At 41.0% G+C, this 22,201-nt stretch overlaps 1 protein-coding gene across 1 annotated transcript in view; it reads left to right on the forward strand.

Moving 5' to 3' along the window:
- Positions 1-21,257, forward strand: part of LOC133564425 (coatomer subunit delta) — a 40,239-nt gene extending 18,982 nt beyond the window's left edge. Inside the window, exons 9-10 of the mRNA XM_061918746.1 lie at positions 13,546-13,750; positions 19,811-21,257. Of these exons, the coding sequence (XP_061774730.1) occupies positions 13,546-13,750; positions 19,811-19,900 (295 nt within the window). The 3' untranslated portion in view covers positions 19,901-21,257. The remainder of the gene's footprint in view (positions 1-13,545; positions 13,751-19,810) is intronic.
- The last annotated feature ends 944 nt before the right edge of the window (positions 21,258-22,201 follow it).

Raw genomic sequence — 22,201 nt, forward strand, 5'->3', positions numbered from 1 at the left:
GTAACCTTCATTGTCTCACACTTAATATTAATGGGATGGATGTGCTTGGTGCAGGGACATAAGCTTCTCAACATCAGGCTAGAACTCACTAAGAAGAAGTCGTAGATCCCCGCGGATCTACGACGGATCTGACTGGGCCAGAGCGGCGTGTGGTAACCGGACCCTGATGCGTCGTCCACTGACTCGTCCTGCTGCACGTGTTGTGTACAAATCGTCAAACAAACGTTCGAACTTCTGACGTCGACTTCGGACTGCCGCCCCCCTACCGCCCCCTTCTTCCTCACCGCCCCCCCAGATCTTACCACCGCCCCCAGGGGGGCGGTACCGCCCACTTTGGGAACCACTGTGTTAAAGGCATGAATACCTTGCTCATTTTGCAAAGCGGACCTTGTTTTTTTTATGGTAGTAAAAAATGCTCACACATCTGTGATGTGTGAGCATTTATAGTGGAGGCAAGATGTCAGACGTCTGGATGATGCGGACTCAACCTCGTTGATAGAAAGTTGTGTGAAAAATAACTATAATTTCAGCCAAAGTCAACTACCTAAACTTTGTCTAAATAATTTCAAGTACTTTTTAAAGCAGCGTTAGTCGGCAGTAGAATAAAAAAAAAGAGAGCAAAATAACAAACGCTAATCACGCGTGCACACGCACGCACGCACACACACACACACACACACACACACACACACACACACACACACACACACACAGACAGACTTTAGGTATCAATATTTGTAAAGTTACGCAGCAATATTTTCATTGGGAGTCGGGACAGATTGTTGGCTTTACCCTGCTAAAATGTCTGGTTTGACAACACGGACCACCGTTGAAATAATTATATATACAGTCAAGAAAATAAGAATTTGAACACCCTGCTATTTTGCAAGTTCTGCCACTTAGAAATCATGGAGGGGTCTGAAATTTTCACGGTAGGTGCATGTCCACTGTATAAGAGAGAACCTAAAAAGAAAAAATCCAGAAATCACAATCTATGATTTTTTTAACAATTTATTTCTGTGATACAGCTGAAAATAAGTATTTGAACACCTGTCTATCAGCTAGAATTCAGACCCTCAAAGACCTGTTAGTCTGCCTTTAAATGTCCTTCTCCACTCCACTGTATTATCCTGAATCAGATGCACCTGTGTGAGGTGGTTAGCTGCATAAAGACACCTGTCCACCCCATACAATCAGTAAGACCCAAACAGTCAGCATGGCTAAGAGCAAAGAGCTGTCCAAAGACACCAGAGACAAAATTGCACAACTCCACAAGGATGGAAAGGGCTCTGGAGAAAATGCCAAGCAGCTTTGTGAAAAAAGGTCTACTGTTGGAGCAATCATTAGAAAATGGAAGAAGCTAAACATGACGGTCAATCTTAATCGGAGTGGAGCCCCATGCAAGATATCACCTGGTGGGGTCTCAATGATGCTAAGAAAGGTGAGGAATCAGGCCAGTACTACACGGCAGGACTTGGTCAATGACCTGAAAAGAGCTGGGACCACTGTTTCCATGGTCACTTTTGGTATTACACTAAGACGTCATGGTTTGAAATCATGCATGGCACGAAAGGTTCCCCTGCTTAAACCAGCACATGTTAAGGCCCGTTTTAAGTTTGCCAATGACCATTTGGATTATCCAGAGGAGTCATGGGAGAAAGTTTTGTGGACAGATGAGACCAAAATTGACCTTTTTGGTCATAATTCCATTATGCGTGTTTGGAGGAAGAAGAATGATGCGTACCATCCCAAGAACACCATCCCTACTGTGAAGCATGGGGGTGGTAGCATCATGCTTTGGGGGTGTTTTTCTGCTCATGGGACAGGACGACTGTACTGTATTAAGGAGAGGATGACTACAGCTATGTATTGTGAGATTTTGGCCAAAAACGTCCTTCCCTCAGTCAGATCATTGAAGATGAGTCGTGACTGGATCTTCCAACATGACAATGACCCAAAGCACACAGCCAGGAAAACCAAGAAGTGGCTTCGTAAGAACCATATCAAGGTTTTGGAGTGGCCTAACCAGTCTCCGGACCTAAATCCAATTGGAAAATCTTTGGAGGGAGCTGAAAGTCTCTGTTACTCAGCGACAGCCCAGAAACCTGACTGATCTAGAGAAGATCTGTGTGGAGGAGTGGGCCAAAATCCCTCCTGCAGTCTGTGCAAACCTACTGAAGAACTACAGGAAACCTTTGACCTCTGTAATTGCAAACAAAGGCTACTCTACCAAATATTAATGTTGGTGTTCAAATACCTTTTTTCAGCTTTATAACACAAATAAATTGTTAAAAAATCATAGATTGTGATTTCTGGATTTTTCTTCTTATAGTTATCTCTCATACAGTGGACATGCACCTACTGTGAAAAATTCAGACCCCTCCATGATTTCTAAGTGGGAGAACGTGCAATATAGCAGGGTGTTCAAATACTTATTTCCTTCCCTGTAATAATATATAGTATGTTATATATCGCATAGGCCTTCTTTGATGGCAAGCCAAGACCAAAAGTAAAATTACCGCCCCATTTCGTTCATCATAAATCCATGTTGCATCTAACCTGACGCATTGCATTCTCTTCCATGTACGCACATCACCATCTTTCAGTGCAGAGTGAAATTCTATTCGCCAACCCACGTTACGCAAAAACTATGTTACGCGTTAATCATATGGCCTACTACCTTGTCAGTACACAAAGTAGAAAAATCATTACATGCAATGCATTATATTGTGCTAAGCCACCACATATGTGTTTGATGTACATACAGTACCAGAAACCGCAATTAGCCGTGCTAATGTTGGAACGCATTTCCTCAGTGTATCAGCATATTGAGAATGAAACAGGCACTGACACCTACCGCCCGAATGCAGCTGAGATAGGCTCTAGCGACTCCGAAAGGGACAAGCGGTAGTAATTGGATGGATGGATGGACTACCCATATCCACATAGGTTTTATTTGTCGAAAATATATGTTGCCCTGTCAGTTGGAATACACATCGACATACAGGCTAACGGATATATATTTTTCTCCGGTTAGCCTATATGTCGATGTGTCATTGACCACGCTAGCATGCTAAGTAAGCATTGCACTTGTGTAATGGTGCTTTGCTCCTCCTAAACATTCGTTGCAGGAACATAATAGCTTGGTTAGACAAGATCATAGACTGATTTGGACATTATGGTTTGTATTCAACGTGTCCATTTCCATTTATTACAAGTAATAAAGAAATCTAAATGCCTAACTTACCTATCAATGAGGAAATTAGCATGTATAAAAAATTTCCTCCGCCTTCTATCATCTCCATCTGTCAAAGGCATCACCGATAAAAATCCTCGTTTTGTTCCTGGCTTTGTCATGAATAAGTTGAGAATAGTAACGGCACCATTTCGATTTATTAAGGTCTGAGATTTTTAGTAATTTTACCGGTGGCTCGACGAAGAGGGCGGTGCGTAACTGGCAACCTGGATGTGACACACACAGATTTTTTGATTGGTCAAACAGTGGAGGGCGGGGCATTGAAATGAAAACAATAATATTAATAATAATAATATATTTTTGGCCTGTAAATCAAATTTTGAAATGAGCGTATCCCGGCTGAACTATAGTTACCAGTTATAAAGGTATTCGAAAAGAACATGATTTATTAATCCCTTTGGACATATCTGGGCCATTTAATGATGACTTGACATTTATTTGTTACATATGGCACCTTTAAAGTTAAAGTACCACTGATAGTCACACACACACTAGATGTGGTGAAGTTACTCTCTAGGTTGACCCATCCCCTTGTTCCACATCCTGGGGGATGAGGGGAGTAGTGACCAGCAGCGGTGGCCGGGCTCGGGAATTAATACAACTAAATGGTAAATGTGTTATACTTGTATAGTGCTTTTCTACCTTCAAGGTACTTAAAGCGCTTTGACAGTATTTCCACATTCACCCATTCACACACACTTTCACACACTGATGGCAGGAGCTGCTGCTATGCAAGGCCCTAACGGCGACCAATCAGGCGCATGGGTGACGTGTCTTGCACAACGGAAATCACGAGGTTGGTAATCACGAGGTTGGTAGGAGGTTGGGATCGAACCAGGAACCCTCAGGTTGCTGGCACGGCCACTCTCCCAACCGCTCCTAGCTGTCCATTTTAATAATAATAATTTAAATAACTAAGCTGCATTTAAAAGTTGTTGGAGAAAAATTACAGCCATCAAATATGTGGTCGCTTTTCATAGGACTCGTCGACTAATCATTAAAGGGAAACTGCATCTTTTTTGCAGTTTTGCCAGTCGTTCACAATCATTGAAAGACAAGAAAACAAAAGGTTTTTTTTGTTTTCACATTCTTTCATTTAAAAATCTGCTTGTTCTTGGTGACTACCTCTAAATAATTTTAAAAATGCATTCAAAAACTGTCAACAATACATAATTTACTTCCCATAACTCGTATAATGACCAAGCTGTTGCGTCATTGTTATTGTAAGAGCGAACACTCACTAACTTTCCATGCACTAAGTTAGTTTGATTTCTCGAATTGTTTGTTTTTTTGTATTTTCACACCTGCGTGTGAAGTCCTAGTGTCCATGCACTCTCTCTAATGCAACTATTGGTCATAATCACCCTAGCCATTTGTGGGTCCTTACAACTTGTTTTAACTGATTTCCGCTGTAATATTGGCACATATTACAATTAATACGTCTCTAATGGCTTTGCCAATGTTAGATAGCAGTCAGCATCAAGAAATTATTTTGGATTGTGCTATTTCATGCGACTACCAAGAATTTACTGGGGCAGATGGAATTAAAAACTGGCATAAGAGTTTTTTCAGAGGGATTTTCGGACGAAAATATTGGAAACAAAACTTTTGAATGACTTAAAGTTCATCCAAAGGGCTCTGTGGATTGATGGAAGGATTTTAAATCCGAGGAAAAGACTGTCCATGCCGCGACTGAAGTCTAGAGGAAGGTTACTATTGTTCTGGATTATCTTGAAAATTGTGTGGAAAGTGAATCAGTTGGCTTGTGCAAATGCAGCATAAAGAGGTTTGTGTACACTTAATTATATTCGCCTTCATTCTATTTCACCTCATTCGTATTTCGTTCGGTTATCAAAATTAAGCCGGCATTCGACCTTCTTATATAAATCTCAGTTTCTTTTTTTCTACCTTTGATGCACTTCAAAATGTTTTGTTCTTTTAATTTGTGAAGTAAATAAACAGTCTCCTCTTCATGACAATTTTCGCTTAAGGTTTTTATTGAATGGTATCTGCTTCTGGGTTGTTTCCCACACCTAGAGCCTGGCGCATGCGTGATAAAAAGGGTCCTCTCCTGCCGCACAACCCGCCTCGAGATCTGGTTACCAATCGCATAATTCAGGTGTGTTAGTCCGACTTTCTTTAAAAACCGAACCCGATCGGATTAAGGTGTTTCCATGGGCTGTAAGATGCTTATTTACAACCAAACTATTTGAGAAGTCAGACCTATTTAGTGAATGGACACGTACTGACTGAGGAATTATTTTTCGATACTCGTAACATAGCGGCGTGCTGCGGTATTAACCGTAAAAGCTAACCATCGCAAGTGATAAGCTACATGCGCTAAAAACGTTTGAATTTGTAATGCACAATACTGCGATAGAACACCAATCTGTACTGACTGAAAACATTTGAAATCATTGTGACAGTCTGGGTTCCCCTGGTACCTACAGAGTCTTCGTGAGCTCGAAGTACAGGCGTAAAACAGTTTTTATTTTTTCATATTCTGCAATGTTCAGGGCTGTCTCGCCAGCGGCCTCCTTCTCGCTTGTGTGGGGGATTTCCTCTGCTCTCATCAGCGCTCCCCTCATGGCCTCGGACGCCTTGGTCATGAACGCACCCCTGCACACTGCTTCACTAAGTCATGTAACCCCGCCCAATTAGTTCCCAGGATTAAGGGGTACGTTAGGTGCGCACTTACAGGAACCTCGACACTATATTTTCTCTTGTTACAGTTGTGATCAAAATTATTCAACCCCCACATAATTTTGGTGTTTTAACAAGTTGGACAATTATTCCATATTTTGTTTATAGTCATATCAAATAAAGATGCATTAAATAGAGAAATGCAAGTTGAATTACAACATTTTATTTTGTAACATACCAAACAGTGTCATTTCTCATAATATCTCATTGACAAAATTGATTCAACTCCTTGAAGATCATAACTTAAGAACAGAATTTGAATAGGGTATTTTTAATCAGGTGTTGAACACACCTGTAGATGTGATTAGAACCATAACGAGCAACAATTAAACTGATTGAAAAAGACTGTGACGCTCAGCTTCTTGTAGCTGGTCAATGGTGTATTTGCAACATGGTGAAGTCCAGGGAGTGGTCAAAGAAGTCAAGAGAGGAGGTAATTTCTCTTCATAAGAAAGGATATGAATAAATATATAAAATAGCAAAGACATTACACATTCCAAGAGACACAGTTGGGAGCATAATTCGCAAGTTTAAAGCTAAAAGCACAGTGGAAACACTTCCTGGGTGTGGTAGAAAGAGGATGCTGTGTGCAACTGCTGTCCGGTATTTGAAGCGTACAGTGGTGAAAAACCCCCGGGTAACCGCTGAGGAACTACAACAGGACATTGCAGAGGGGGTTTCGTCCCAGACAATAAGGCGTGCACTACGAGATGAAGGCTTCCATGCCAGAACTCCCAGGTGCACCCCACTTCTGACTACCAGGAACAAGAAAAATAGACTCCAGTATGCCAAAAATCATCTGGACAAACACCAAAGGTTTTGGGAAACTGTTCTATGGAGTGATGAGACAAAACTAGAACTCTTTGGGCCTATGAATCATTGTTAAAATGAAGCTTACAAAGAGAAGAACACCTTTCCTACTGTTAAGCATGGTGGGGGGTCAATCATGCTCTGGGGCTGTTTCCCTGCCTCAGGTATCTATAGTAAACCTGTGGGGGGACTTGAAGAAGGCAGTTGCAGCACGCAAGCCCAAGAATATGAATGAACTGGAGGCCTTTGCCCAAGAGGAATGGGCTAGAATACCTGTAGATCGTTGCAAGAAGCTTGTGTCCGGTTATGTATCACGTTTGAAGGATGTAATTACTGCCAAAGGGTGTTCTACTAAGTACTAAAGATGCATGTAACTAGGGGGTTGAATAATTTTGTCAATGAGATATTGAGAAAAATATCCTTTTTTGGTATTTTGTAAAATACAGTGTTACACTTTAAGTTGCATTTGTCTATTTGACAAATCTTTATTTGATATGACTATAAACAAAATACGGAATACATGTCGAACTTGCTAAAACACCAAAATTGCGTGGGGGTTGAATAATTTTGATCACAACTGTACATTGATTTCCACCGGGACCATCATCACCATGAACACATTTAATTTTCACCCGTGCTGCCTGATTCAAATATCCCGGGTTGAACCAGATTCTAGTGGATCATGGACTGTTCACAGCTCGAATCTACCATCGCCCGGAGTGTACTCCCTTGTACCCTTACTGGGACACAGTACGTCTCTCCCAGGCCAGGGGAAAGCGCTGGAGGGCCGACAACCCGGATCACATGTGCCACCTCCATGAGCGGGCACTCCCGCTGCACATGACCATGCTGCCCGCAACTCCAGCACACCTGCCCAAGTTTTCGAGGGGTTGTCTGCGGGGGAAGCCCCGAATCAGCAGCGACCGGAGCCTGTAAGACAGAAAAATTGGGGTTAATTATCCGCTGCCGATAAAGGAGACCGGTGATTCGATAACCATCCCAGCTGGGCAATCTACTCACCTGCCAGCTGAGCTTTGTAGCCGGACCATACACACAACCTTCCCGAAGGAGGCGCACTGACCACGCCCCCCTCCACATACCTTCACCACCATACTCATGTGGTATTTTAAAGTGGCAGGGAATTTAACATTAACGCGCATAAAAATGGAAACGGAAGTGAAACTTTCAAAGTAAACGGTTTCAAAAGCAAGAGTCTTCACTAGACATGAAACAATAAAAATTATAATAATAGACCGTAAAATTATTGTAAAACCGTGATTGATAACACAGAACAATTCCCATTATATATCAATAAAAGTTGTCTAAGTCTAAACTGACAGACCGGAGAAGCTCGCCAGCACTAGCTATTCTAAATGCTAACACTAAAACAATACATTAACATCTTTCTCCGATAAATAACGACATACCCGAATATGAGCGAGTATAACCACATAACTGTGTCAGCAATTATGACATTAAACTGCGCACATTAAAGCACATGACGCTTAGGCCTGTGAGCTCAAGACAGAGTTATCGATCGATCGATGCTGTAGCAACGACAACCGGAAGTTGATTAATATGACGTCACCAAAACCGGACAGGACGCTCCCAGCAAATGTGTCTTTCGTTGTAAAAAATAAGGACAAAAACTTTAACAAAAAAAACCAAAGATTTGGATATACAAACACTCAAATAAAAAATGTTTTTATTTGAATGAAAGCGTCCTTTCTCTCGAGAACCGACATCGTTTACATTTTAAAAAAAATGTTTTCCCCCCGAGATTAAAAAAGACGGAATTCCAACTTTAGACGGAAAAATCACATGCCTGTTGAAATGAAGGGCCTTTAAAGGCTAAAACATTAACCTGGACAACATTTTAACAGCAGGTTGGCTCGGATGTTATTCTTTTCATTGCATTCACATGCTGCAGTGGACAGTGCACAATTTAGCTTTCAGTATTAATGCAGTATTTGAAGCACCGTCTCCACATGTGTTTATTGACAACAGGGTTATAACCTGGACACGTTAGCTCGTCGATATGGTAACAGGTAACTGTTACTGCGTGCGTCTGCCCCAGTCCCGAAAATAAAAATGAAGAAAATCCGAGTCGGTGCAGCACACTGCACAGGTTCGGACCACTTTTGAACTTGTTTGCCAAGACGTCTTACCCTCGTATTTTGATCCGGTCGGTCCGTTATTTCTTTACTTCGTCGTCGTCGTCTTCTTCTTCTGACCCACCAGGTGAATTAAGTGCAATTGGCGGAGTTACAATGCACCGAAGTTGTAACTACAAGCTCCATTCACAGAGAGTCCCATTGCTTTTATGAGCAGTCGAGCGAGTCAAAAGCCGGAAAATCTATTTGTGGCGGCCGTAATTCTTTCGTGGCGGGCCGCCACAAATAACTGAATGTGTGGGAAACCCTGAAGCGAGATACCAACGGGTGATCCGCCAGTTGGCATCATTCATTCGGTGGAGCCACTGGAGGGGGTTGTGTTCCGAGCAGAGGCTGAAAGAGCGCCCCATGAGGTAATACTGGAGGGCGCCGACCGCCCACCGGATGGCGCCGACCACCCACCGGATGGCAAGGCACTCCCTATCCACCTTGCTGTACCTCGCCTCCCGGTCCGAGAGCTTCCGGGTAATGTACAGTATGGGGCGGTCGACGCCCCCCACTTGCTGAGAAAAAACAGCTCTCAGCCCTCTGCCCGATTTGTCCGCCTGCAAGCAGAAAGGGATGAAAAAAAAGTCAGGCATGCAGAGGACCAGCTCCTCACAGTGCGCCGTTTTCACCCTCTCGAACGCCTGCTGGCACTGCTCCGTCCACCGGACCAGATCTGGAGCAACTTTCGGGTGAGGTCAGTAAGTGGGCTGGTCAGGTTGGCACGCTGGGGGATGAACCTTCGGTAGTAACCTGCCAGCCTCAAAAACTGCCTCATCTCATTTTTCGTCTTGGGGGTTGGACAGGCCGCAATTGCCGCTGTCTTATTTACTTGCGGACACACCTTCCGTCCTCCCAAGTGGTACCCCTTCATGAGGGGTAATGGGCACAAAGGCGCCCTGGGGGTGGCTGCTGGATTGACCAGCTGGCAGTCCGCGCACCAGTGGCACACGTCTGCCCGAATGCCTGGCCAATAGATACGGATCATTACCGGGGGAGTGTTTTATCATACCCCATGTGTCACCCTATGGGGTGAAAGTGCGCCGCCTGGAAAACCATTTCCCGACGGCGTTCTGGCACCAACAACGGGGTGTTTTCCTCTCCTGTTTGAGTGTCACGCCTCACTCTGTACAATCTGGCCAAGCGCCACCCTTCGTGCCTCCCCACCGGCAGAGGCAGCAGTCGTACCCCCCCACTCCTCCTCCGGCCATCCGCATACCGCCGCTGTGGCCTCGAAGATGTCCAAAAAGGGCTGGGTGTCCTCGGAGACGTCTGGTGATGTTGGCGGTGCCGCTCCGATCCCGGCCCGCTAGCGCCTACAGAATCTAGCTCTGCTGGGCCACCTGCTGTCGGACTGCCTCGAGTTGCTGCTGGCTGGCCGCTGCCACGTCCACGAGCACTTGACCAAGTGCCGTCAGCGGGTTGGGTGCCAACATCTCCGGTCCTCAGGTATTTGGGCGCCAGATGTGACAGTCTCCTCTGTATGGGTTCCCCTGGGACCGACAGTCTTCACGATCCCGAAGTATAGGGTTAAACGAGTTTTTATTTTTTTACATTCTGAAAGGTTCAGGGCTGTCTCTCCCGCAGCCTCCTTCTTGCTCGTGTGGGGGTTTTCCTCTGCGCTCCCCTCATGGCCTCGGATGCTGCTGACAAGTGATTAGATAACAAGTCCTAGCTGGGCAATCTGCTAACCTGCCAACTGGGCTTCGAAGCCGGACCATACACACACCCTTCCTGCGGGAGGCACACCGACCATGCCCCTTCCACAATCATATTGCATTATCTGTAAACTATTAGCTGACATTTCATGGTTTGTTTTTACAGTTAGCCAATATAAAGTATGACTCACTCGAAGAACAATTTTCTGTTTGGTTCAGGTGACTGGGGACGATTTTTCTGTTGGTTTTGGGTGAGCACTCCATTTATTTTCTAAAAAGCATCGCTTCGAATTCCACATTTTGCAGTTTCGAGTGACTTTCACATCACTCTCTCGGCTTTTGTCTGCTCCAACGTCTCAATCTTCCTTTGTGCTGACTTCTCAAAGCAGCAGTTCATCCTTCGTATATTAAGTTAAAGTTAAAGTACCAATGATTGTCACACACATACTAAATGTGGCGAAATTATTATCTGCATTTGAGTCATCACCCTTGATCACCCCCTGGGAGGTGAGGGGAGCAGTGGTCAGCAGCGGTGCCGCGCCCGGGAATCATATATGGTGATTTAATCCCCAATTCCAACCCTTAATTCAAGATTCAAATGAATCATTTGTCCTAAAATAGTTCTTTGTTGTTTATCGAATATGCCATGGAAATCGGACACACATTTTTTCAGAAGTCGGACATGCGCTGCTTTGGAAACGGAAATAAATGCGCCGAAGAACTAGTTCCGGCAATGATGAAAATTACCAAGATATGCTAAATATTTAACATATTGCATATTGTTATAAATGTGTCTTGTTACAACATTATATATAGACTTGATGGGAAGTTATACATTTTGTTTTGGAGGGCTTTGAAGACTACAACGCTGACTCCCATTAGCCACATCTTTCAAACATTTTTCTAATAATCTTTAAAGTAAAATAAAAAAAAGACAAGTGTGTATAATGATTGTGAATGATGGGCAAAATTCCAAAAATAAGTGCAGTCTCTTTTTAAGATAATCGAGGGCAAGTCGACTATCAAAACAGTTGTTAGTTGCAGCCTTTGTCAGTTGCAGCCCTAGTCCCATTGTGTTTTCCAGTCCATACCACTTACTGATAAGTTTCTAAAAAATAAATATGTACAGGCAAACCTAAAAAACATATTCCTAATGTATTCAAACTCCTATTCCTCAATGTCGGTAGCACTTACAAAAAATCTTACTTTTGGGGGAAAAAAATCTTATTAGTTAGAGAGCCAAAGTCATGATTTAATGACAAATATGCTTTGAGTATGACTCATTTAGGTGTTAAAACGAAAAAAATCCAGGACTGCTTGGGGTTGATTATAACTTTGGCCCACAGCCATTGCAGAGTCTGTTTCTTCGTTTGGGACGATGCTTCAATTTGTAGCCAGTTGCATGTGGAATGTCCCTTGGATGACATGTTAAACAGTTGTTGAAGCCTAGATACTGACTTGCATGCAGGGTTTCCCCTAAATTTCCAAAATACCTGTGGCGGTGGGGGTGTGGTCAATATAACGTCATCACATGATTTACTGTGATGCAGATATCCTTTTTAAAAAGGCAACAAAGTGAATATACTTTTAAAACAAACCAGTTAAGTATAGTATTAACGTACATATTTTTGTTGCATGATATTGTTTTGTTCTATTTTTAAATTATTCTTGCATACTGTACAATGTACTTTGAGAATTTTATTATTTTTACTTTTGCTCAGTCTTCTTAGCAGCATCTCTCAAGCTCTCATCAGGTTTTCAGTTGTCTGAGAGATGTTCAATCCGATTCATGTCTTGGCTCTGGCCGGGCTATTCAAGAGCATTTCGAGTTCTCTTGAAGCCATTCCTTTGATATCTTGGCTGTGTGCTTAGGTACTTTGTCCTGCTGAAAGATGAACCATCACCCTAGTCTGAGTTCAAGAGCGCTCAGGAGCAGATTTTCATTCAGGTTGTCCCCGTACATTGCTGCAATCATCTTTCTTTCCATCTTGACTAGTCTCACAGTTTCTGTCGCTGAAAAACATCCCCACAACATGATGTTGCCACCAAGCTTCACTGTAGGGATGGTATAGGCCTGATGATGAGCTGTGCCTGGTTTCCTCCAAACCTGACGCCTGGCATTCATCCAAAGAGTTCAATATTTGTCTCTTCAGACCACATAATTTGCATTTTGACAAACTTTTACGAATTAATAGCTTCCGTCTGGCCACTCTACGATACAGGACTGATTGGTGGTTTGCTGCAGTGATGGTTGTCCTTCATCCCTGATTGTTCAATTTAGACGGCCGGCTAGCTCTAAGGAGAGTCCACGTGGTTCCAAGCTTCTTTCATTTACGTTTGATGTACGTCACTTTGCTTATTGGGATTCTAGGCAGATATTTTTCTGTACCCTTCCCCAGATTTGTGTCTTTGAGGTCTACAGACATTTAATTTGACTGTCAAATGTTGTACATTGAGACGTGTGTGCCTCTCCAAATCATGTCCAAAGGAACTGAATTTACCACTAGTGGTGGGGTCAAATTAAGCTGTAGTAACAGCTCAATGATTATCAGGTGAAACAGAATGCCATCGAGCTCACTTTTGAGCTTTATGGCAAAGATTGGGAATATTTTTGTACATTGTGATTTATTTATTTATTTATTTATTTTTTTATTGATTTGCGTACATTTCTTTAAAAAAAAAAAAAGATTCACATTGTCATCATGGGGTATGGCGTGTAGAATTTTGAGGACAAAAATTAATTTATTCCTCTTTGTTATAAGACTGTAACATAATAAAATGTGTAACAAGTGAATCGCTGTAAATACTTTCCAGTATTATCTCACTATGAAAGAATAATGAAAGAAGATTAAACAGAAAAGCAATAATTTCCCTTATCGATGTATCGTCACACTCCCTATGTTAAACATTATAATGGTTGATTTGGTCCTGGATAGCACATATTTATGTCTCTTTCCAGGTCTGGTGTGGGTGCTCCTGTCATTGGAGATCTGGATGGAGAGTACAAACACGACAGCAGGCGAAACGTCCTGGAGTGGTGCCTACCTGTCATTGATGCAAACAACAAGTCCGGCAGCCTAGAGTTCAGCATTAGCGGACAACCCAGTGACTTCTTCCCTGTCAGTGTGTCATTTGTGTCCAAACGCAATTACTGCGACATTCAGGTACGTTGTTATTTAGAAGCTTTGTCGGTGTAGAGAAGGTCTGCTTTAGCAAGGTTTCCAGAAAATAATTCCAAGGAATAAGCGGTAGAAAATGGATGAATGGATGGATGTAAAACATATTTCACTTTTGATGTCGTTTTAGTCTATTTACTTGCACTCAAAACAAATTATTGTATAAATTAGCTTGAAAGTAGATTTTTTTTTAATTTCTTCATGGTCGACTTTTTAAAAATCGGATTGAAATACCTAGATTGCTGTTCTGTATTGCATATATACTTTTTAGTCAAGCTATCATATGCGCCAGTCTCCATGGAAGATCGTGGCGCCACTCCTAACAAGACAAATTTGTATTTGAAGAAAATAAAGCCAGAGGTAAAGGGGACTGTGTTCACGTTACACCAACAACGATACAACCTAAAGATATAAAAGCTGAAAAAAGGTAATATTTATAAAGCATAAGCTGAGATAGGTGCCAGCGCCCCCCGCAACCCCAAAAAGGGAATAAGCGGTAGAAAATGGATGCATGGATGGAAGATATAAGTAAAACCTACCTTTTTTTGATGTGTCTGAATGGTTTAATACAATACATGACAGCTCTATACATATATTTAAATTAGTGACAAAAACATTCACAAGCTAAATTCTTAATCTTGCTTTAATTAGCTGTGATGGGTCAACTCAAACATTACTGAATCATCAAATGCTTTTAGTTTTTCAGTGTCTGGGTTTCTGAGTAATTGATTGTGGCGTGTTGCCACTGCATATTAAAAGCCGCCGCACCATAAAAATAAGGGTCTTCTACATAAAGACAAACTAAAGTAATATGTTGTGAACATGGATTAGGGCTTTAATGGTAAACGGTATAATGACTTACTGTAGTGAAATTCCAGACGATGAGTAATACGGTTTAAATTTTAAATTACCAAAAAAACTTAATTTATTAATACATTTTAGACAACAGTAACTTCCTGGAAACGGAGTTGCAGCAGCGCCGGCGAATGCACACAAGTGCTGTTTGGCTTTAGACAACATGGCAGCAACTACACGGACCTTGCTCCTGACATTTTCCCTTTGAGTAAACGTAGCCAATCGTTTTTGTTTTTGGTGACAATAAACAGGATAAGAAATATTCATTATGTGACAACCCTAATGTAGACTATTATTTACGCACTATTGACTACTGATGCAATGAAAATATGTTAACCGAAAGACTTTGATCACCCAAACAGCACTGCCGAAATAGTATTGTTATGATGTTGACCAAACTCAGACGAAGGACTTTGATCACCCAAACAGCACGGCTGGAATAACAATGTTATGATGTTGACCTAACTTAGACACACGCAATTGTCTGGAGCAGAGGGAGCATATCTGTAATGCGGAGATATATATAAGTGGTCAAATATTTACTTTTGTGTTCACATTTCATTGACTAAATATGAGCTACAACGCTTCAACTTTTATTTGTTTACTACCGTATTTTTCGGACTATAAGTCGCAGTTTTTTCATAGTTTGGCTGGGGTTGCGACTTATACTCAGGAGCGACTTATGTGTGACATTATTAACACATTACCGTAAAATATCAAATAATATTATTTAGCTCATTCACGTAAGAGACTAGACGTATAAGATTTCATCGGATTTAGCAATTAGGAGTGACAGATTGTTTGGTAAACGTATAGCATGTTCTATATGTTATAGTTATTTGAATGACTTTTACCATATTATGTTACGTTAACATATAACGTTCACTTATTTGTTCACTATTCTTTATCTATTTTAAATTGCCTTTCAAATGTCTATTCTTCGTGTTTGGTTTTATCAAATAAATTTCCCCCAAAAATGTGACTTATACTCCAGTGCGACTTATATATGTTGTTTTCCCTTCTTTATTATGCATTTTCGGCAGGTGCGACTTATACTCCAGAGCGACTTATACTCCGAAAAATACGGTATATTAGCCCTGGAGGGGAAATTCTGATTCAGAATAAGCTACTTCCGTGACAGCTGATAAGACTTTCTTCTTATTCATTCTTGTATCGTCAAACAGCATTCAAACAGTGTTGAGGCCGAGTGTTCAACTCGCCAAATTCGACAACCATTGGATAAATGCTCGGCTTAGTCCCACCCACGGACGCAGAGTGTCTCTAGAAGTAAATGAGAAGTGGGCTTTGCCCCGGCTGGCCCACATAATGATTAAATGATCTATCTGAGGATGAATCCATTTTTGATTTACAACAAAGTGAGCGAATCAACGATCTTGAAATATAAACCACGGCCATAGTATTTTTCAAGTTTCATTCTATTGTTCCGCTGTGATATGGACAATTTTTCAATGAACGTGATTATTTTTGTGAAATGTGGCATGATGATATCTTATTTGAAACTGTATTTGTGTTTAGAGATTATCTGAAATTTGGCTTCCCATACTTGAAAGACCAGCAGTTGCCATTGTTATACGGCATGTGTTACATCAAACAATAAGCAGCAACAATTGTTAAATAGAGCAAAATGATATAATGTAAGAAAAAATATGTTATTACTGGCCCTGCGATGAGGTGGCGACTTGTCCAGTGTGTCTCCCGCCTTCCGACCGATTGTAGCTGAGATAGGCACCAGCGCCCCCCCGCAACCCCAAAAGGAATAAGCGGTAGAAAATGGGTGGATGTTATTACTAATTACTAATATACTAGTTATTAGTGGTGAAAATCTAGGGGAACCTCATGATTCAATTATGAATTGATTTTTGATGCATCTTTATGTATATTGATAGTTTACATGTATTTTAATTTCACTAAATAAGCCTTTACCACATGCAACTTAAATAAACAGTTATATTAATTCCCACATTTATTAAATATTGAAAATGTGTGCAAAACTGGACCATAAGTTCCCGATAATAAAGGAGCTGGTCGGATATATCTTAGAACAGTCTGCACTATTTTCTCTAAAATAAGTAAATTGATTAAGTTGAATGTTGTCTGTCTATCTGTGTTGGCCCTGTGATGAGTTGGCAACTTGTCCAGGGTGTACACCGCCTTTCGCCCGAATGCAGCTGAGATATGCTCCAGCACCCCCCGTTGCCCCAAAAAGGGACAAGCGGTAGAAAATGGATGGGATGGAAGTTAAAGTTAAGTTAAAGTATCAATGATTGAGTATGCATTATTGACGTTTACCAATCGATTCTATAACCGTCCATGTCCAAATTGTGATGCATCTAAAAATTGATTATTTCCCCAAGCACTACTACCCATCCATCCGTTTTTCTACTGCTTGTCCTTTTCGGGGTTGCGGGGGTTGCTGGAGCCTATCTCAGCTGCATTGGGGCGGAAGGCGGGGTGCACCCTGGAGAAGTCGCCACCTCATTGAAGGGCTAACACATATATACATACAACATGGTAAATACTAATTTTTCAAATGCATGCACATTTTTTAGCCGTTTTAGGGAAAATATATCATCGGTGATTATGCAAATTATTGGTGGCATATTGACCATGCCCCTAGCCACGTCCCCACCCACATAGGTTTATTGGATAGCTTGGGGGAAACCCTAAGTTGTACTGTGTGATACTTCCTTTATGTGTGTAAAAAAAACTTGTGACCGATACAACTGCTGTCGTTTGACAGTGAAGTGCCAGTCAGTAGGGCTGCACGATTTTGAGAAAAAAACCTAATTGCGATTTTTCAAAATTGTGATTGCAATTAGATTTGTGATTTTTATATCATACATAAAGAGGCATAAAACCGGGAAAATAACGGGTGAAGGAAAACAGGTTATTTTTAGCCTGTCAGTAAAGGGTGCCAAACACTAGAACAATATGCAATAATGCAATTTATTACTTTAAAAAATATTTGACTTTATGTGGATTGACTCAGAGCTTTTGTCTACATCACGTTCTTAAACTGAATAAATTATTGATAAGAATTATAGTGTTTATAATCTGATGTAATCATAATATATAATGATAATTCAATCTCGCAAGTAACCGTTTAAAAGGATACAAACTTTATTATCATTACTGTAAAATTGTTTACCATTGTACTGTAATTGCAAGGTAAATACCTTGGTTATCCTAAATAAAATATAAAATAGACTTCAAAAATTACCATAAATATTAAATACATATTGAACAGCATCTTTTTATGTCTATTGCCATTATGCGATCACAACATTCTTGCTCGTTCGTCTGTGTTGAAAACGGGATACTAGGCTCTGTGATCATATATTTTTCCTCTTAATTTAAAAAAAGGTTTTACAGTGTTCAGTTAATTCTACTGTTTGAATAAACGTGCCCAGGTGCTGGTGGCGATGCATAGAGTAAGACGTCTGTCTCCCTGTTTGAAGCGAGAGACAAATGCAAGGCTCAACAATTCTAATTGGCAAACTATGCTTTAAATGCTCGCGTATCACAGATGTACCGCCAAAAAAACAAGGTCAGCTTTACAAAATGACCTGCTCCCGACCGGCAAAGCACGAGTGATGACTTCATGACTGTTTTGGACAAATATAATTGCCTGCGACAAATTTTATTGTCGACAGTGTCCACTAATTGTTGCAGCCCTAATTAGCATTTAGTTCTCTTGCTCTACCCACAATCCCACATAGCTAAACGAGCTAAAATGACTACCATCACCCCCTAACGTACGGGAGGCCTACAGCATTTGGTCAACAGTCGGATTAGAAAGAGTGCTTGTAAACGGGTATTTTAAATGTGTGAAAATAAAAGAACGTGATTTATTTGGGGAATCTGATTAATTTAGTGTATGGAAATGTACTGAATGTAAAAGTCCTTAGAACTCTATGAACATCTCTGGAGAACAACTATAAATTTCTAAAAGTCATTAAAGTTTTTTGGGACTGTTCGTTAACAACTATTGCACGTAAGATATTCAAATACTTTTTTTTATTTTCAAATTTAAAAATAATTTAAACAAAGTATAGTTTTTCTGAGTTTTTTAGTACACTTTCTATCTAATGAGTTGAATCAGAGCGACCAAAAAACAAAAAAATCCATCCATCCATCCATTTTCTACCGCTTATTCCCTTTGTGGTTGCGGGGGGGCGCTGGTGCCTATCTCAGCTACAATCGGGCAAAAGGCGGGGTACACCCTGGACAAGTCGCCACCTCATCGCAGGGCCAACACAGATAGACAGACAACATTCACACTCAGATTCACACACCAGGGCCAATCAACCTATCCCCAGGTGCATTTTTTTGGCGGTGGGAGGAAGCCGGAGTACCCGGAGGAAACCCTCGCAGTCACGGGGAGAACATGCAAACTCCACACAGAAAGATCTCGAGCCCGGGATTGAACCCATGACTACTCAGGACTTTCGTATTGTGAGGCAGACGCACTAACCCCTCTTTCACCGTGCTACCCAAAAAAAGTCTGATTAAAAAACATTTAGATGTTTTTTTTCCTGATTTGAATTAGTATGTGTATTTATACAAAGACATTTTGTACCTGCTTACGAGACTGCATGCAGGGCAGGATTACCATACACCACAGCATGTTGCTTCTCCTTTTAAATGTTGTTTGAACTTCTATGCTAGAGTTAGCCATATTTCTTCTTTATTTTGTTATTCTGTGCTGCACTTCTAGCTCTTGGGGTGGGAGGGTCACAATGCTGAATAAACATAAATTACGTTGCGACGAGCCTTATTTTTTCGGCGATGGACAGGGATGATCGCACACAAACAGTACAACGATAAATAAAGGCTGATTGTCTCGTGCAAGATGATACCAAGCAATGTTGCTGTTTACTACTGCGGTATTTACTAACAGACGTTTCCTCCATGTTTGAGCAAGATCATTTTGGTAACAGCTGATCACCGTGATCAAAATGAAATTAATTGCCCAGCCCTGATATCGGTCACATTTATTTTCCTTAATGTAGTACACATAGAGGTATTGTAATACCTCTATGTGAGTAATCAGTAGCAGTCCAAGACTGATATTAATTGATATTAATTCTCATGATTAATATGTTACTTTTGACCAATGTCGTACAGAATGATTTGCCATCAACCTAAAATTGTTTTTCTTTTTCCCCTCAGGTGGCCAAAGTGACTCACATAGATGGCGACGGCGCTGTTAGATTCTCTTCAGAGACCTCCTTTGTTGTTGACAAATATGAAATCCTGTAAAAATATTTAAAAAAAATAATCAAAAAATGGCCCACAAAAACAGTCCAAATCTATGATACAGAGATCAATTGAAGATTTGTTGCCTGCCCACCCTGTATACCACCACAGACTCTGTACATCAACAGGACTCCCATCAACTCTGGTAACACCGCTCCATGTGCTGGGGAAGAGTATGTATGTTTTTTGTATGACAGAAAGGATTATCAATATATAGCGTTGATGGAAATTTTAAAACAACAGTGATACTGTTGCTGACCTACATGGAGGCTAAGTTGGCTAATGGATTGCAGGGCAGGCCACTGTTCGCTTCATGGTTAGTTTATCAGTACTACTCTCGACAAGGTCATAGAGGTCCTTAAGAATGTGAGACAGTGATATCAGCATTCACTAGAATTGGCCTGAGCACTTCTCGCATCCCCCAAAATCATGCATTCTCATCAACACGTTTGTCTCTCCTCTGCGTTGCTTTACTGTTGGATAAAACTAATTGGGGTGCTTGCTTTCTTTTTCAGATTTATTTGACTTTTATAATTACAGAGTTATTGTTGTCAAAATAAGCAATAACTAATCTATTGCGATTTGTTCTACAATATACAGATGTTTTTTTCTTTTTCTTTTTGTGAGGACATTTTTATACAAAGGTAACATCGACCTAAGCTGAAAAGCAGATTCCCAATATATTATATTTTCTATCTGCGGTTATCTTCAGTGATAATATTGTAATGTGTCCTTTTTGTTTAGAATGTTGGTTGTTGTTTCTTTTTGTCATTGTTTTCTACTACAAGTCATTAAGTCTGGCATTGATGAGCAGAACCCATCCACCAGTGAATACATTTGGTTATTTCAGCGTTTAAATTTCTGAATGATTATTTCTCCTCCTGTAGCAACTTGACACACAAAAAGGTGAGTCTTGTTTCTATTACTGTATTTTGATTCCAAAAATAGTAAGATGTACTTTGATCCTGGGCCAGAAACTACAAAGCTCTTAATTCAGTATTCACAGAATTGAAAAGCTCTCTCATGTAAAATGTTTAAAACCATCAAAAACAATGCCACATGCCCGATGGACCCCTGCTCTTCCCATCCCAGCATCAACAATGTAAAAGACTGGGACTCACTCACTGATCCATTTGGTTCTGTATTTGCTAATTAAAAGTACATCAAGATTATTCAAAATTGATTGTGTTTTTCACTTGGACTCCCCAAATTTCAAATAGTATTGTTTTGTAGAATTGTTGCAGTTGGAAATAAAAAAACAACCATTTATATTCACACATCTAAAGGGGAATCTTAACATTCCATTGTACAATTAGGGGGAAATAATCTTTAATGTAATAAAATGTATTCTTGAAAAATATACTTGCTTTTTGTGTTTTGTGGACCACTGACCCCTTACAAGAGAGCATTTTCCATGAGCCACTTCATATTGCCCTACTGTCATTCAATTCTGCCATTTGTACTCTATGCAATAGGAGTTATATTTCGAACTTAAGCGTCAGACCAATTTTAGAAAGATAAACTAAAACAATTGCTAATTGTAACCAAATTTTGAAATTTTACAGAAAATGATCTGTGAAAAGCACGTACAGAGTTATCCTGAATACATTCACTTGATATCTTGGCTTTGTGCTTGGGCTTCTTGTCCTGCTGAAAGATGAACTATCACCCAAGTCTGAGATCAAGAGTGCTCTGGAGCAGGTTTTTCATGCAGGATGTCTCTACATTACTGCATTCATCTTTCCCTCTATCCTGACTAGTCTCCTAGTTCTTGCCGCTGAGAAAACATCCCCACAGCATGATGCTGCCAATACCATGCTTCACTGTAGAGATGGTATTGACCTGGTGATGAGGGGTGCCTGGTTTCCTCCAAACTTGGCTCCTGGCATGTCAGACCAGATAATTTTGTTTCTCACTGGCACTCATCGAGGGCGCATGCTCTCTTTTCCTCTCCCTATCTCTCCTGTTGCTTCTTTGTTTTGTTTCGTCTTAACCTTCTTGTTGCCTCTTTTTGCAGTGATTTATTCGTCTTCCGCAAACCGGACTTCCTTTGTGTGACTGAGACATGGCTGAGAGCCGGTGAGTCCGCTCCTCTTAATGAACTTTCACCACCGGAGTGCTCGTATTTTAATTCTCTGCGGTCGTCCGGCCAAAAAGGAGGATTAGCAGCCGTTTTTAAAAATGACTTTAAATGCCGTCAGATCCGCCTGCAATCCTCCTTTTCAAGCTTTGAACTATGCATGTTTTAACTGGGTCTTTCAGATGTCGTCTTGTGTGCCGTCGTATATCGACCACCTAAGTACC

The sequence above is a fragment of the Nerophis ophidion genome, linkage group LG13 (genome assembly GCF_033978795.1).
Source record: "Nerophis ophidion isolate RoL-2023_Sa linkage group LG13, RoL_Noph_v1.0, whole genome shotgun sequence".
In the NCBI taxonomy this organism is placed as follows: Eukaryota; Metazoa; Chordata; class Actinopteri; order Syngnathiformes; family Syngnathidae; genus Nerophis; species Nerophis ophidion.